The sequence below is a fragment of the Durio zibethinus genome, chromosome 4 (assembly GCF_047325235.1).
Source record: "Durio zibethinus cultivar Kanyao isolate XHJ-2024 chromosome 4, ASM4732523v1, whole genome shotgun sequence".
NCBI lineage: Eukaryota > Viridiplantae > Streptophyta > Magnoliopsida > Malvales > Malvaceae > Durio > Durio zibethinus.
In genome coordinates, this window is record NC_143165.1 from 31,377,823 (window position 1) to 31,396,422 (window position 18,600).

General features: G+C 27.4%; 1 protein-coding gene across 1 annotated transcript; it reads left to right on the forward strand.

Moving 5' to 3' along the window:
• Nucleotides 1–9,242: 9,242 nt before the first annotated feature.
• Nucleotides 9,243–14,512, forward strand: LOC111287719 (benzaldehyde dehydrogenase, mitochondrial-like). The gene is made up of 11 exons (XM_022878392.2): nucleotides 9,243–9,336; nucleotides 10,848–10,982; nucleotides 11,113–11,255; nucleotides 11,330–11,483; nucleotides 11,600–11,829; nucleotides 12,175–12,264; nucleotides 12,997–13,170; nucleotides 13,250–13,387; nucleotides 13,683–13,820; nucleotides 13,916–13,977; nucleotides 14,071–14,512. The coding sequence occupies exons 1-11, from the start codon at nucleotides 9,255–9,257 to the stop codon at nucleotides 14,342–14,344; spliced, it is 1,620 nt and encodes a 539-aa protein (XP_022734127.2). The 5' UTR covers nucleotides 9,243–9,254; the 3' UTR covers nucleotides 14,345–14,512.
• Nucleotides 14,513–18,600: the final 4,088 nt, after the last annotated feature.

Consider the following 18,600-nt stretch of genomic DNA (forward strand, 5'->3'; position numbering starts at 1 on the left):
GGACTCGATTGCTAGACATAAGAATTTAAAAATCATGAAAAAATATAGGGAATAGCTACCAATATTTTTTAAGGGTGTGATTGACTATCCAAAAATTTTATTTTTTTAATAAAACCATAAAATAGGTTAAAGCTTTACTAAAAGATAATTTTAGTTTATAAAAACAGATTAGGCTTGGGAGTCGGTTACGTGTGAAGAAGGATTAACACCTTTACAACGCTTACAAAATTGGTACCAATTAATTATGTGTTATTTGTAATTTTGGATAAAAATAGTTTTCTACAAAAAATTTTAGTAATTTCGTTTGTTTGTAAGAAATAAAATTAGTTTAAAAAATCTTTTATTTAGGAATGTTATGAAAATATTCAAATTAAAGAAATACCTTTAAAGTCTCCGATATAAAAATAGAATTCGATTATAATCTTTCCATTTAAGATTTATTATAACATTCCCTCTAAAATAATAAAATAACACTCATTGTAAATGATAATTATTGATGATTCTCCAATATTTAGGTAGAATACCAACAATTATATTTCATAAAATGCTATTTTAATTTTATTTGTTCAAAACAAAAACTTTTAAGAAAACTTTTTACATGGTACAAAACAAAAAAAATAAAATAAAATAAATATTTAATACCCATAACTAGAGCAAATCTATATATGCATCATAAACACAAACATTAATTTAAAAAATGAAACATATATAAATGATGATCAAATGCGAATTTAAGAATAAGGTTTTCAAATATAAAGAAACCACTTAGACTTTCTAACATCTAGGTAAAGTTTGAGTGTGAATTTTTATATTTAAAAATATCATCTGATTATTTTTTTTTATATTTTACACTTATTAATTTAACAAATTTATTTTGAGTTATGAAAATGTGTGAAAATTCTTAATAAAATAAAATTTCCTAAATACACTAATATCTAGACGACATTCGAAAACAGATTACTTTATAAAATGTTTACATGCAAATCCTTGTAAATTTAAAATGATTTTGAATTTTTAGGTAGATTTGGGTTCAAATTTTAAGAATATACAAACTTTTCTAAAAGTCTTCAACATCTAGCCAGATTTTTGAAACAAGCTCGTTTTCATAATTATTCTAAAAATGATTTTTTTTATAAATATTCTTATATATTTCATATAAATTTCTTACTTTATTTATGATTATTATTATTATTATTATTATAAATAAAATATACCAAACATAAATTTAGTATAAAAGTTTAAATTAAAGTGGGCATGGGAAATTCAAACAATAAAGAAATCAACAATGCATAAAATTAAGTTTGCAATTAAATTTAAACAATCATAAACATATTGCATGAGTATAAATAAAATCAAATACACATAAAAAATAAACTTTACTGAAAACAACCCTTAAGTTTTATATTTTAAAAATTATTTATCATAATATTTCAATTAAAGTGATTTTCTAAACTAGTATTCTGCCTATTTTATTATTCATGTCAAGATAAAAAAAGAAACATAAACTCCAATAGCTTTATCCATGGTCCCCAAGTTTTGGGCTTTCATGAATGTTTATACATTATTTTTTTTTATATAAAAAGAACCTTATCTTTTCACTGCCATCACCATGAAATGCAATTGAAAACAAGACAAATGTAAGTGAAAAAAAAAAAAAACCCCCACGTCTCGGCTTTTCAATGCATGTTCATTTTTTTTTGAACTAACACTCTCCCATTCTAGCTCAAGCCAAAGCAAGGCAAAGAAAGAATGTGCAAACTCATAGTCATGATCCCCACACTATGGCTTTTAATATTTATCTTTGGCTTTCTTTTTTAATCATACAACCTATAGCCTTTTACACTTCTACAAATCAAGTCGATCCAACAAATCAGCATAAACCACATACTAAGATGGACATAGAAAGATTGAAGCTTGAAAGCTTCTGCAAGAGTTCCTTCCCACAGAAAACAAAAAGTTAGAAGAGAAAACAAACTCAAACTTTGAAATTTTCTTCCACATGCAATAAAAGAAAGCTTAGCAACCAAAAAAAGGACCTTAAGCTTGAATAAAAAACACATTCCACGTGGAAAAAATAATAAACAAGAAAGGGTTGAAAGTTGACCATCAAGCACTAGCTATTAACATGAAAAAAGAAAGAAAAACAAGTTAGAATTTTTTTCCCATACAAAACATCATTGTCTTCTATTTTTGGGTTTTATTTTTACTATTTAAAACTTTTTTCAAGTTAACCAAATGACCATGAACATAAGTCGCGTTGGATTCTTTTTTACAAACAAAATAAAATAAAACTTGGCTTTGATTGCTTTTCCTTGTCATGCTCTTACAATTTCTATACAATGGAGTAGCAAAGTAAGAAAAACAAGCACACCAACTAATAAACCTAACAGGATAAACAAACAATAGACATTAAGCATGCCTATGCATGCAACAACAAATACAAAACAAAAAGGGAAAAAATGCTGAAAAATAAGCCTGGTCTGTTGACTTCCTTGTTTTTGTTTTGTACGGATAACCTTATCTCCTTTTTTTATTCTCTTTTGGTTTTGCTTGCTACGTGTATGCTTATTATATATATATTTGCTTTGTTTTTTTGGTTCACGCCACCTTCAACTAGCCACATTTCATTTTTGTTTGCTTTTATGTCTTCCTTCTATTACTGTTTCTTTTTTTTTTCTTCTCGTTACCTATCTTGAAAACTCTCTCTTTTTTTATGGTTTTTGGCTTCCCCTCTTAAACTTCAAAAAATTTCTTTTTAAAGCTTTTTAGCCTTCTTTCTGAAGGTTTCAAGGTTTGTTTCTTTTTCTCGCTTCATTAACCATGTCTCTTATCGTTTGCTGCAGGTGTTATTCCTCTACTTCAACCTATCAGCTTGTTCCCCACTAGATGTTTCCCGTACTTACCTCTTTGTTTAAAAAAAAAAACTTTGTTTCTTGATGAATATAAGCCCTAGGATCAAGTTACCTCTAAGGGCTAAAGTTTTCTTCTTTCTTTTTTTCAAAGAACAAGCTTTAACCAGAAAATCAAAATTCAAAGGAGATCTAATGGTTTATATTATTCACTGTAAAGATTGGATTTTTAGCCCTTAAACCATATGATAAGATTATTTTACTTTTAGTAAGAAGTTTTTCGGTATTCAGGCTATTTTCTTAGAAATCAATGTTCACCTGCTCATTTCAGGATTTTAAAACATAAAAAATTATGAATAATTATGAAATTAAGATCTAAAAAATTTCATGAAATTTCAAGCTTAGGAAAGCCAAATTATGAAAATACCTCTATAAATGTATTTTGGTAATTTTGTACTTCTTAAGGTATTACTATGATTTCGAATGCACCAAAAATTAAAAAATATTATGAAATTAAGATTTGAAAAGTTTTATGACAATCTGAGCTCGAAAAGGTCAAATTATGAAAATACCTCTGTAAGGGTATTTTGATAATTTTGCCCATCCCAAGGTACTATGAAAATTTAGTATTTTAAAAAATCTCAAATTTAATTTTAAATCACATTGATTTCAATTAGATTTTAAATTTTCAGAATTGACCTGAGCTCTATCCATTTTGATTAAGTTTTGTATAATTTTAACTTTGTTTGATTGGTTTGACCTGAGTTGACTTTGAATTTCTGAATAAGCAAATTGTGAGCTCTTTATGGATCATAAATGGTCTTTCTAAATGGTCTCGATCCATGTTCACAAATGAGCCTTGAATCAATCATGTTGAAGTATGTTTCGATAAAATTCGATGTCTACAATTACCAACTCATGTATTTTAGCATTGAATTTGAGCTTCAAAAAATGATTTGCCTTATCAAAGATCAAAACTATTAGATTGTCTAAATCCATAGACATGAAATTGCATAAATGATCTATCATGTGCCCAGGAGTAGCCACAATAATGTTAGGCATTAATCTTAAAACTGACTCTTGTGCCTAGTATAAAGATGACAAAAGAATATAGGAAAATATAAGCATAGAAATACATATAATTAGACAAATTTGTAATTTCAAACTCCAAGAAAATAGGTTGTATAAGAAAGGCATTGTATTCATATAAAAAATCCTTTATTTGTGATTCCAAACTTTCAATAATACTAGTTTCAAAAACCAAGCAAAGGTTCAAGAAAATCAAAAAAGGTAATTAAGGTTTATTGCAATGAAATAAGTGGATGTAGTTTCAATTGAGTTAAAGACACAAAAGCACTTTAAAAGAAATGCTAAAAGCTCAAAGATATATCTGTTAGCCTTTATCATAAGTGATTGCAAATTAAGCCAACTAAGGATGAAAATCAATAAGTAAAACCTTTAATGAAAGCCCACCAACAACCAGACAACATCTAATATAGTAAACTGAGCAAGTTTCTCTATCATATTGTGAACATTGCAACATCTATGTAATGTAAGATTTAAACCTCAATGAATCCCTATAAATGCAAATTAAAGATATTTATAGTTTTCAACAGAACTTGAAGGATAAAAAATTTAACAGTAAAGCCTAACAAATACTGATAATAAACTATCTAAGTGAGAAAATGTACAACCTATATCACTAGCTTATATAATATGTTGGATTATAAAAAAGTCTAAATTCCTTTCTATAAAGCTCGAACAAAGCAAAATCAAAATCCTGAATAAAAGTTCAAATTGTGATAAAACTAAAAAATGTTCAAATTATTATGAACACTTACTGAACCACTAACTCTCTAGCTGGAGTAAGGATAAGTACTCGTATGGTTGAAACCCTTTTAGAAAAATATAATAGCCTTTCTAGTGTAGGTAAGGCATAAGCAACTGTTTACATAAATGCCAAAAATTAAAGCATTTGAATAAAAATCAAATCTTCAATCACGAAATTAACAGCATAGTAAACATTGAAAATAAAAAAAAATTCTAAAAATTAATAACTGCATTACCACATACATCATGGCCGGTCAAGGCTAAAGGTATTTTTTTCTTAGTACTTAGCAATTTTTCCTTTTATCTCTTTTAGTAGCATGACTTGATTGTTCAAGTCTAACATGCAAGCACTACTAATGGTTCTCTCCCAATTGCATGACACTTCATAATAATAATTACATTGCAAAAGATGCCTCGTTGTTATATCCTAACATTTCCCTTTTCATTTCTACTTTGTACAAGGAAAAATATAAAAATCTTTTGATATGAAACTCCAATTACTTATATGAGCAGATGATTAGATAAAATTTGACTTTGGAATCTATACAATATATTAAAGTTGTCACTTTCTTTCAATTTAAAACCAAATCAGCTTTGACATTAAAAATGATTAGAGGGTTAACTTTGAAAAGAACTATGATATGTGAGGATGTTCTTTGTTTAGCTAAAAGTTTGGCATTAAGCCTTTATTTAAACAATCATAGACAATAAACTAAGGGAGGAGAATAACACAAAAGTAAAAAAAACTCCAGAACACAATTAATGAGATAATCAACAATTAGCAACAAGAAGCTTAGAATGGACAATAAACTTACCCATATCCATAGAACACAAGCAATTTTTAGAACCTAATGGAAAAGCAATTAGCAACTAGAATTGTTAATCAAACTTAAAAAACACAACAAGCAAAACAATCACACAATGACCACAATCAATCCGGCAGGTAATTATCTAGTTTTCATCATTCCCACAATGGGTCTTCATGTCTATTGATATGCCTTGATTTTTTTTTTTTTGACCTTTTTTTATACATTTTTACCAAAAACAAATCAATCAATTATAACATTACAATAAGCTACCTATATTTATGTTGTAACAAATTATTTTAATTTTTAAGAAAAAAATAGGTTGTAAAAATAAATAACAAGCAGTATGTTTATTTTTTTTATATGCCAATATATTGTTTCATAAACCACAACTAGATAACTTCAACATAAAATGCATTATACAAATTAAAACAACCACTCAACCCCTAAAAGTAATTAGCTAATCATAAATTTGATACACCCATCCAAAGTATAACTATAATGAATGCCAAGTTCAGTCAAAATAGAATCACTTGCCATGAATTATTACTTTGAGGAATCTGTTGGAATATTTTTCATACTATTTGGCATCTAAACACACACACACACACACATCACTACTGAATATAATAGATTTGAAATTATCAACTCTTTTTCAACCACTTTTGCTCTATTGTTTTTTTTTCAAAATGCAAAATAACTTTTTAACTAGTAGTCAATGAATAATGCAAGCTTGAAAACAGTGTCAAAATCAACTTGTTTAAGTAAACAAGAGTAGTTAGTTGGGCGAAATGATAGATAAGAAGAGAATAGTATATACAGTTGAATAATCATTGGTAATACAAAAAACTAAAAATTTAAGTAGTTGGGGAAAAGGCTAAAGTTGCAAAATCTAGGAAGGTTGGTAGTTTTACCTCAAATTCAAAGCTAAAAATGTCAAATTTGCTATCTTAATCTTTGTTTCAATCTCAAACATTAAGTAGTTAATGATTCAAATTTCAATTTCCGAGTTTTTTTGCGTGAATAATGTAGCTTCAATAAACATAAATAGTTAATTTAGATTGGAGACCAGAAGAGTATTTTAAGGCTTTTTGCATGAATAATGTGGCTCAAATGGCTATAGTTTGTCATTCAAATGGCTATAATATAATGTGATTCTACCTATGCAATTGGAAAATGTTGTAAACGTTGAACAATATGTAACAAGACTAATTAAAAAAGAAATATATAGAAAAAAGGTTAAGCTATCTCAATCACTTTGTCATTCATTTAACATTCCTTTCCATAGAATCCAAATGGCTTTTATGGCAATCAAATTATAGTAATGAAAACAAAGTCAGAAATGCAATAAACTATTATATTTAATACATTCCATTGAGTAAGTATAAGATCTGAACAATTTTAGGATGGTGGATACTCTGTATTTATAGATAAATCATAAAAAGAAATATATATTTTTAAATAGATGAAAAATATTTAACATATTACCTGAAGTTATATGGGTTCCATTTGTTAAGCAAGTTGTATATCTTTTTCATTTTCCCAATCATCGGGAGGTTGAGTTTCATTTTCACCTACAAGACTCATCATTTCTAAAAGACTCATCCTTTTATTTTTCTATTGAATTATATCCCGAACAATCCTCTAATTCATTACTTCGAATAGATGATGTTCTTACAACACCATGCATAAGAAGTTTCTCTCTTCCTCTACCTTAACCTTATTCTAGATAGGAAAACATTTGAAATTGCATTATTAACTATAAAGCAAAAGCGAATCAGAATAAATAAACTGAAGTGACTCAATGATACATAATATATATATATATATATAGCGAAGTTTCGGCATGTAAACACAAGCAAAATAATCATAAATAAAGAGAAAACCGTTATCAATGATTATTAAAACAAAATCATTTATAGTCTTGTGATACGGGAAAATATGTATAAATGTATACCCAATACGTTTTATAAATAGTAAATTGAAATTGAAGATATGGGATTGCTTTGGAAGGAATCCCATAATCCTTTAGCACCAAATTGTGAACTGATAAGGTAATTGGTAAAATAAGTTTATCACTTTGGCATCAAATTATAATTTTAGATAATTTTGATCACTATGTTACCGCATAAAAAATTAAATTATAGACAATTTGTCATTTTATTTATTTTTATATTTTTTATACAAAAAATATGTATATAAAAATTCTTGTAAAAATCCTTTAAAGTTGTGAAAATTTTATAGACTTCCAATTACTCAGTAAAATAAGGATAATAACATTAAATTATATAAGGAATATCTAACTATAAGAAGAATTTGGCAACTTTACCTGCAAATATAAAAAACAAGTAAAAACCCATTAGAAGACAAGCAATAAGTTCACACATAATTTTTAGAAATCAACCCTCAATTCAAACACAGATTTGAGCACACCATTACAAATAAAAAATGAACCAAAAAAAGGTTTTTTTTGCTGGGTTTCGATCTAGAGGGGTTGAAGGGATTCAAAAAAAGAGTTTTTGGCACATGAGTGAAAGCATGAACAAGCTGCACTACTGTTAAAAGATGAGGACTGGCAGTGGTCATGGATGGCAACTGGTCGAGAACTGAAAAGAAAGGTGGTGTTCGGTTTGAACAACTTAGATAGAAGGGATAGAATTAGGCCTTGTAGAGAAAGAAACAAAGAATGGGGAATGAGGGAATAATATGATTTTTTTAGTTATTGTAAACGATATCGTTTTGGGCCTGACCAATTACTACTCCATTTTTTCTCTTTTCTTGTTTTATATATTTTGTTTATTGTTTTTATTATTTGTTTATTATTCTGTTTCTTTATCATTTTAGTTATATTAATTTTAATTTAATTTGAACAAGAACAAGAAAAGAATTCTAGATATGAAAATAAATACTAACCTTAAACTCAAATTAAAAAGCATTTTTGAATTAAGTTCTTAGACAAATTGTTAGTTCCTTATCTTGCATATTTTTTAATAAATATAATTATTTTTAACTTTTTTATATACATTTTAATATTATTAACATTTTACTATTAACGATATTTTTAATTATTGATAAATAATATATCATCCTTCAATAATTATTATTGTAATAGTGTAATGTTTACGACATTAAAATTGTTTTGTTATGCATATTTTTAAAAATTGACTATAGATAGAAAAAGATTTTGCAATAACATTTTTTTTATTTTAGAAAAAAATATTAGAGATTTAGTAACAATAATTTCAACTACTACGTAGCACATTAAGAAAATTTTAATTTGATAACGATTAAGAAAAATTGTTGCCAATCTATTAATATTTCAAAATGACTCATTTTGTCGTTTTATATATTGTATCAATATTGTAACCACTTTTTTTATTATCTAATAAAATATTTAAAAAGTTAATTGTGTAATGATAATAACAAGTCATTACAAATATATTTTAATCTCATATCGACATTTTTTATCGTTACAAATTATATAAAAATTCACAATAATAAAAAATATCATTGTATAAAATATAAAATATTTCAAATAAACAACGACTATAAAAAATCATTATAATGTAATGATTTTTTATAATAATATTTTTAATCTTGTAAATTGTGGTTGCTAAAATCATTTTTTCTAGTAGTGTAATGACATTCACTTGACATATTCCAGATATGGAAAGTTTCCATCCGGCCGTTACCCTAAAATCCATTCTTTTAATTTTATAGTCCGTAGTTTCATTTCTAATCTCTTCATTTGTTAGTTAGAAAATAGAGCATGGCGGCGGCTAGGAGGATTTCATCGTTGTTTTCTCGTTCATTTGACTATTCATCAGCTTCTTCTGCTCTGCTTTTCAAAGGTATTTGTATTTGAATTGGTTACTTCATTTTTCTAAGTACTTTTCCTTTTTCATTTTTGTCGTTTTTTCCGTTTTTAAGAAAATGAATGGAATGTGAACTCTTGTTTTTAACGAAATATGAATGTCAGTTAAGACTGATCTGATCATCCTTTTAAATTCTTCGGGGTTTTGTGGAATTTTTTTTGGCAATGTGTTTGTTTTAGTGGCAGATTTTGATATTAGATTTTGAGAAAATCAAAGTAATATTTTATAATATTTTTTTAAAAAAATATTAAATATATTAATAAAAAAATAGATGCAAATATATAATAAAAAAACCTACAATTATAAGTATGATGTTATGTTATATATAGTGACGGATCTTAACATATAATTTTGAGGGACCAACTAATAATATATAATATACTTTTTTTTTTTGTCTTTAAGGATATTTTATCTTACTTATAAATATAAATAAATATATATATAAATATATATGCAAACAATATACTAAAGAAATAAGATAAGTTCATAAAATTATAAAACAAAAATATTTCAATGATAATTTTTACTTTTAACAATAATATGATTTACAATTAATTGTTGAATAATTAATTACGAATTCAATCGAAGAATTATGGGAATTTTTTTTTGACAATTTAAAATTGAAAAAAAAAATTGAATAAATCAATCATATTTAAATTTGAAGGGGATAAATTATTTTTTAAAAAAATTTTTAAAATTATTTTGAAAATAACACATATATTAAAAAATTTAACATTTTTGGGGCTATGGATCCTAACCTCTTTAAAATATCCACTGCTGATTTGTTTGGTTGCTCAGAAAATGTAATGAGATAAAGGAAAGGAAAATCTTTTTATATTAAAGTTTCATAACACATTTTGTTTTGTGTTTAGTAACAAATCAACTGAACGGTTGCATAGAAATTTTTCTCCACAAATAGATAAAAAGGAAACAGCTTTGATAGAAACTTATTCCCGTTTGGTTCAAATGTAATAAGAAGATTCAGATTTGAGCAATAAATTTAACACGCTGACATGTCGAAAAAGAATTTGATATGGTAACCAATTTCCATCTACAATTCTGCATAAAGAGAAAAAAAAATTTTGGGTTCTGGAATCACAGTGAATATGAATATGTATGCATTTTAGTAGTGTCAGTTAGGATTCCAAATGTCAAATGTCATAAGGCAAACATTTCTTCTTTTCTTTTTTTTTTTTTTTTAATTTTTAACTGAAATTAATGCATTCATGTCAACTCGAGTGGTGTCCATAAAAAAAAAAGAGAGAGAAGGAAAGAATCTTGATGCCGAAATTTGGTGCATTTATTATATCCTACTTTCATTTTGGTCGTCCGTGTTTTTGCATTAAATTTATTGAATATTTCTTTTTATATATAAATGTTTATGAGCCTAAAATTTTAGTGGACGTTTGCTTGTTACTTTTAGTTCTTCCTACTTTAAGTAGTATTTATTCTTAGCCTTAATTATTGAAATTAATTTTTATTTTCAGGGAGGATCTCTCAAGTGGGCAGAGTGGTTTCTAGGTACAGCACTGCTGCTACTGTTGAGAACCCAAGTACTCCTTCAGTCAACGTGAACTACACTCAGCTTTTAATTAATGGGAATTTTGTTGCTTCGGCATCAGGTGAGCTTTTTGTTTCTATATATTCATCTATAATTGTACATTGCTAAGGATGTACCTGTAAATGCTCATGTAGGCATGTTATGATAGTTATTCTTCAGCTACTTGTTTACTAAATCTCATAATCCAACAGGTAAAACTTTTCCAACATATGACCCCAGGACAGGGGATGTGATTGCTCATGTTGCTGAAGGTGATGCTGAAGATATAGATCGAGCAGTTTCTGCTGCTCGCAAAGCCTTTGATGAAGGACCTTGGCCGAGGATGACTGCTTATGTAACGTCATAGTTTTTACTTCTGTCATACTAAATAATCTTCAACCCTGTTAAACTTGGTCTATTGTCTTCCAGGAAAGATCAATGGTGTTGTTCCGATTTGCTGATCTTCTTGACAAGCACACTGAGGAACTTGCAACACTTGAGACTTGGGATAACGGAAAGACATATGAACAGGCTGCTAAGGTTGAACTACCAATGATCTCACGTATAATTCGGTACTATGCTGGTCAGTAAAGTCACTGAAATCACACTCAACATTTTTACTATCTCAAGCATTATTTGCTACTATTTCGTTTGCTTCTATGCAAGACCTGACACGCCCATATTCTTTGGGTTTTTCAGGTTGGGCAGACAAGATTCATGGCCTTACAGTTCCAGCTGATGGTCCACACCATGTGCAAATCATAAATGAACCAATTGGTGTTGCTGGTCAAATTATTCCATGGAATTTTCCTCTTCTCATGTTTGCTTGGAAGGTTGGACCTGCCTTAGCATGTGGCAATACAATTGTTCTTAAGACAGCAGAGCAAACACCGTTGTCTGCTCTTTATGCATCCAAGCTACTTCACGAGGTAGTTCTTGAGTATATAACCTTTATTTACCTATTTCTCACTGTGAGGTTTGGTACCTCGTAACTTCTTTTAGATTTCACCAGCAACGCCCCGTTTCTAATTTTTTTCTTTTCTTAAATTTATATTTTAATTTAAATACATTGAATTCAGATAACTAAAAACTTCAGTGTTTATTGATGGCGAACGTGCAAATTTTGTTATTATATAATTAAGAATGTAAACACAGTTTTTTTTTTTATACTGCCGTTTGATAACTTGAATTCCTAAAGTAATGCCTGAATGACTGTTCATATATTTATTCTTGATCTATCATTCAGTCCTTCTCACTAGGAATCATTTTCACAGGCTGGACTTCCGCCAGGTGTTCTAAACGTGGTTTCAGGTTTTGGTCCAACTGCTGGTGCTGCTCTTGCCAGTCATATGAAAGTGGATAAGGTACCTTACGTCCTTAAAAGGACTACTCAGTCGGTCAGTCCTACAATAATTCATGTTTTCAGTCATTTTTTGGGTTCCAATACTAATATCTGGCATAAATGTTCTGAATTCCCTGTTTTTGCATGTAATATATACATATAGTTTTATTTATTTATTTATCTTGGCTGCCATAGCTAAGTCAATCTAAAATTAATAAAGCGATGTGGTATTTAATTATATGATATACTATATATTCCCATGTTTTTAGTTGATAAATAGAAATATATATGCATTACAAATATCTATAAAGTTGGACAAGCAACTATAGTTTTGTAGGTAAGCTGCTGTAATCAACTCTATTTTAGTTTACCTAGTTTAGAGTCAGATATAAACTATCAGTTTTTCAGCTGCCACTTTTTTTTGGCCAAATTCCAGCTGTTAGTTTATATTCACGATTCTTGAAAATCATAAGTTTCACAGTTGAAGGGACTTAGCAACAAGCATTCCAAATAAGGCATTCTGAATTCCCCTCTCAACTGTCTCTTTTAAAGAGTTGATTTTGCCACGGACTGGAATTAGACTAGTTGATCTCCGTAAAAGATCGGTACACTTGTAGAAATAAAACTGTCAACGCTAAAATTTCTTTATACTCTGTCAGATAGAATGGCAAGACAAGTAATCCAAGGGATTACATTACATTACATTACATGACTCTTTTAGTGTATTTCTGAGATCATTGGTAACCATTTACAGCTTGCATTCACTGGATCCGCCCAAACTGGAAAAATTATCCTTGAGTTGGCGGCAAAAAGTAATCTTAAGCTCGTTAAATTAGAGCTTGGAGGAAAATCGCCTTTTATTGTATGCAAGGATGCTGATGTGGACAAGGCAGTTGAGCTGGCCCACTTTGCTTTGTTCTTTAATCAGGCATGTCTGAGAAAATTCACCAAAGTCGGTTTCAATATCATGATCCTTTTTATTGACTGTAGTTATAAACCATTTGCAGGGACAATGTTGCTGTGCTGGCTCTCGTACATACGTACATGAGAGTGTATATAATGAATTTTTAGAGAAGGCCAAGGCACGTGCATTGAAACGTCGTGTTGGTGATCCATTCATGGCCGGAATTGAACAAGGTCCTCAGGTAGATCGACAACCATTTCTTCATCTAGCAGTTGTTATGTCAAGTGACTTTTAAAACAAACACCTACATAGCCTTTATAAAGAAACCTCATCCACAATTTTTGTTTCTGCATGTGGTCTGTGAATGAAAATTTCCAGTCTGCAGTATTTTGAACAATGCTAAGCCGTATTCAAGCACCCCAATCATCCATAGCCAGGAGGAGAATCAGTCAAAATGCAATACTATATTTTGGATTTCTCTCCGATATTCTTCCATGATAGTTAGTTATACTGATACCGCTGCATACTTAAATCAGATTGATTCAAAACAATTTGAAAAGATCTTGATGTACATAAGATCTGGTGTTGAAAGTGGAGCAACTCTTGAAACCGGAGGGGAAAGGATAGGGAGCAAGGGCTGCTATATTCAGCCCACTGTTTTCTCCAACGTAAAGGTATTATGTTTACAACTTCACTGTAGCCAGATTACCAAGACTGCTACTGAAAACATTATAATGGAGATAACTGATAAAACTTTCACTTTTATCAGGAAGACATGTTGATCGCAAAGGACGAGATTTTTGGTCCAGTTCAGTCTATCTTGAAATTCAAGTGAGCAATCAACCTTCGATTTATCCATCATTGTATGTTATTTATAATAGAATTTTGGCTCAAATGATCTAATTAATGTTTCCTTAATTGCAGGGACATTGATGAGGTCGTCCGGAGGGCAAATAGTACCAGTTATGGACTAGCTGCCGGTGTCTTTACGCATGACTTAGACACTGCTAACACCTTGACCCATGCATTGAAGGTGGGAACAGTTTGGATAAACTGCTATGATGTGTTTGATGCAGCTATTCCATTTGGTGGGTACAAGATGAGCGGACAGGGAAGACAAAAGGGTATTCACTCTCTTAGCAATTACTTGCAAGTAAAGGCCGTTGTCACTCCCTTGAAGAATCCAGCATGGATATAAATCCCTTTTTCTTTCTTTACTACCTTTGTTTCCGTAATTGGCGGAAGTAAAACCAGAAGATTGCAGGAAAAATTGAGGTAGTGATATTATGGGTCGTAAAAATAAAATCTTCCTATTTCATGGACTACATTTTTTACATTATCAGTGAAATAAGTGATACTATTTTACGAATAAGTAAACATAAATTTTTATAAGTCCTTAAGGTAAATAAAGCCAAACGTACGCCTGTACGGCTGTACCGGATGACAAGGCATCGACCTTGGTCATTTAGTCTCCCTTTCGCACGAATCAACCCAAACAAAATGAAAAGAAGCTCTAATCCTATCATAACAATAAGAGAAAGGAATTTTTTTTTCTAAAATTTTGGCTCATTATGCTGCATTACACATCTTTTCTATTTGATTAACAACCAAGAAAAATTCACTTGAGATCCTATAAATGTCGCCTCCTTTAATCACAAGGGTTCCAAGAGCTGCAGCAAAGGATTAAACAAACTTCATCTGCTGATTCATACTTTGAATTTAAAAAAAAAAAAAAAAGTTCTCAGCCATTGTGGAAAAATTCAGAATTCTTTATTTCTCTTCCATTCAAGAAAAATGAAGATAACAATTAGAAAAGTTTAGCCACACTAGAATGAATCCTAATCACTTAAAAGATGGCAACAAAAGAATGTTCATAAGTCTAAATTCAAGGTTTTATTGAGTCAACAACATCCCAATAAGTTTGTGAGAACAAGTCAGGGAAAGTCAAAGAATTTGATTTTTATATATTTACTATTTACTAGTTATGCGATGCACGAGATTTTTTTTTTGTATAAAATTATTTTAATTAATTAATTTAATATGATAGTATTATATTTCTTTTAACTAAATTTATGTGTTGTTATTGTATTTGTTTCAATCTGAAATCAAAATATAAAAACCTTTTCATACAAAATTTCATTCAAAATTAGAAAGCATATTTTGTCTTGGCAACTTAAAATTAAAAGAAGAGATTTGTATTTTAGTATAAAATATGTGATAAAGCACATAAAAATATAACATTAATTCATGATTGAACAATCACTCATTTTAAAATAAGTTATTTTACTCTTTATGAATTCATCAATCAAACAAAAACATTAAGAGAATTTATAATCTAAAAAATATATGTTAAAATTAAATTTAAAATTTTGCTTTTACATGTAAAAAAAAAAAATCTAATAATTTGATTGTAGTTAATCTATTGACATTAATCTTTGTCAATTAACCATTAAATAATAAAATTAAAAGATTTTATTAGCAAGTACATTTATTTCACACTTCTACATACCACTTTTTCTAGTTGATATATACATATATTTTAACATATATATTACGATTATATTTGAGACTAGATTATAAATATAAAATATTAGATAATATAAAAATCAAATCAAGAGTATGTAGTACTAATTTAATGTAGGATAAAATAAAATTTATCTAAATATAGCAATGAAATTAATAAATTTTTTATAAAAAGTATATAGTTATTAACTTAATGACTATATAGTTTTCAAATTTTATAAGCTTTTATTCAAATGTCAAATAGTTTATAGATAATAATTTTTTAATATATAATTTTTATATGAATTAATTAATTAGAAAGAAAACAAATTCTTTTCTCATGAAATAGAAAAGAAATCTTTCGTTAAATGTAGTATTGTAATATTAGAAAGATAATATATAAAATTAAAATTTGGTCTTTGGATAATAATTTAAATTTAATTTTTTTTTTCATCTTAATTATTAAATTGCAATGCATCAAAGCAAACTCATATTTTTATGTAGTGTCAATGTTGAATTTTAAAAGTTAAGAATGGAATTTAATTTTGAGCAATTTAAGGATGTAAACAATAATAAAAAAATTAAATTTTAATTACAATTTGAATTGCAACTTATTCATAAAAGGCAAAAACTTTGGCTATTTATAAGGAAATTATTGTAATATTATATTTACTGTATAAATAATTTAGATAAAACAATTCTTAACTCTTAATCTCTTGAGAGTTTTAAATCCTCATTTAACTTTATTTTGTCAATAACACTCGATTTGATCAATATTAATACTATTTGGAAACTTGATTTTTACTCTAATTTTTAAAACACAAAATTGCTCCTAAAATCCTATTAACACAATTTTTTATTATTGGATCCATTTTTCCAAACTCTCAATGCCCATTGATGGGTAAAATAACAAATCTCTAGTAATGCAATAATTTATTATCTCTGTTATTCAATTTACTCCAATGAATGTCAACACATTTCTAATGCATTTGTCAAATTTAAAAGACACCAATTAATTTAGTTAGATGTAATTGATGGAAGTTGTATGTTAAGTGATTAATTTGAACTTCAATTTTGTTTTAAATTTTCAAAAGAAATGACCAGGCAAATCAATTAGCATGATTGTCATTATATATAACAATATTTAAGAAATTGATACATATATAATTTAGATAATGAATTAAAATTTTGTTTACATTTATATGAATAAAATAATTGAATTTCATTTGGTATTGGAATAATTGAAATTTTGAAATTGTTAATCCCATGCAAGACTAATTAGTGTAAGCCATCCATATTTGTTTGGACATTCACTTGCATACCATATCTTATTTTCTTAATGGCAATAATCTTTCATTATGGTATTTGAGATCAAATATATTCTTGGTAAAACTTTGTAGTCAATATTAATCACATAGCATACATATATATACATTTGCATATAAAAATTATAAATTTCTTCATTAAAAAATAAACTAAAAATTAAATATAAAGATAAAATAAAGCAAGCCATTTTATATTGTGTATGAAATGTTTAGATTAATTTCTATGGCATATCAACATATTTCTGTATTATACTAATGTTGTTCCAAAAACTATTTTTTTTTTGGCTAAAAAGAAAATTTTAATATTAAAAAAATAATAAAAGAAATCACACTTTAAAATAAAAAAGGAATAAAATAAATGGAAGAAAAAGAAATATATCAATGAAACAAATAAAAAAAAAACAAAAAGAGAAACAGAACATAATAGAATTATAAAATAAACATCCAATATTATTGTCTCTAATGGACAAAAACATATTCCTATTTATATGTTGAAGTTGGTGTGCAAAATTAAGAATAAAATTTAATTGAGAGTGATTTAAGGTAAGAGCAATGAATATTTAAACGAGAATAAATGTAATAATCTAAATTAAATAAATTTACATTGTTTACATTACAAATGAATCAAATCAAATTAAGCATATTTATTTTTTTTAAAATTAAAAATACATCAAATAAAATAAAATAAAATAAAATACATTTATTAGATGACACGTGACATTTATTCATAATTGTACATCTGTAAAAAATAGAACATCCACATTGAATATTTTCTTTTTTATCAAAGGCTTTGATTTTTATATATTTATATAAGATAATATATAAAATTATAAGTTGTTCAAGGTATTTAATATTTATTATAATAAGTTGACTAAAAATTAAAAATGGAAGTAATGAGAGTAATTTATGGAATGTATAAAAACTATCATTTAACAAAAATTTAATTTTATTATCATTATTACATTAATTTCAAAATCTCTTTTTTCATTATACTTGACTATTCTAATTATCAAGCATAAATTACTCTCAATTTAAAATATTATTACAGTTAGTTTGGTTTTCACTTTCCTCTCTTAGCCTAATGGTTAAGAGATGGGTTAAAAATCATGTAAGTGTGGGTTCGATCCCGCCATCCCCCTTCCCCCCTTGTAAGGGCACTAGCCCTCATTTGCAACCAACAAAAAAAAAAAAAAAAAGAAACAAACATATCTAATGATTAAAAAAAAAATCATATCTTAAATAAAATCATTTCAACAAAAAATTAAAAAAAAAAAAACATACTTAATACATATAATAGAATAAGTGATAGGCAATCACTTTATTTTAATCTACCACATAGCTTGCTCTCTTATTTCATGATCCAAAAAGAGAAGAATAATGGGGATTTGGTATGCAAATCAATATCATAACAAAAACTTACAAAAAAGTATAAGATAATATGTACAAATATATTTATAGTTTAAACTACAATAGAACTAACTACAATAGCCAAAACATAAAAAAAAATCCAAATCATTAAATTTTCAAAAAATTTTGCTTAATTTTCTTAGAACCTAAACATATTATTTTTAAGGCAATGTATTTTTAAAATGATTTTTTTCAAAAATAACTTATTATATGATTACAA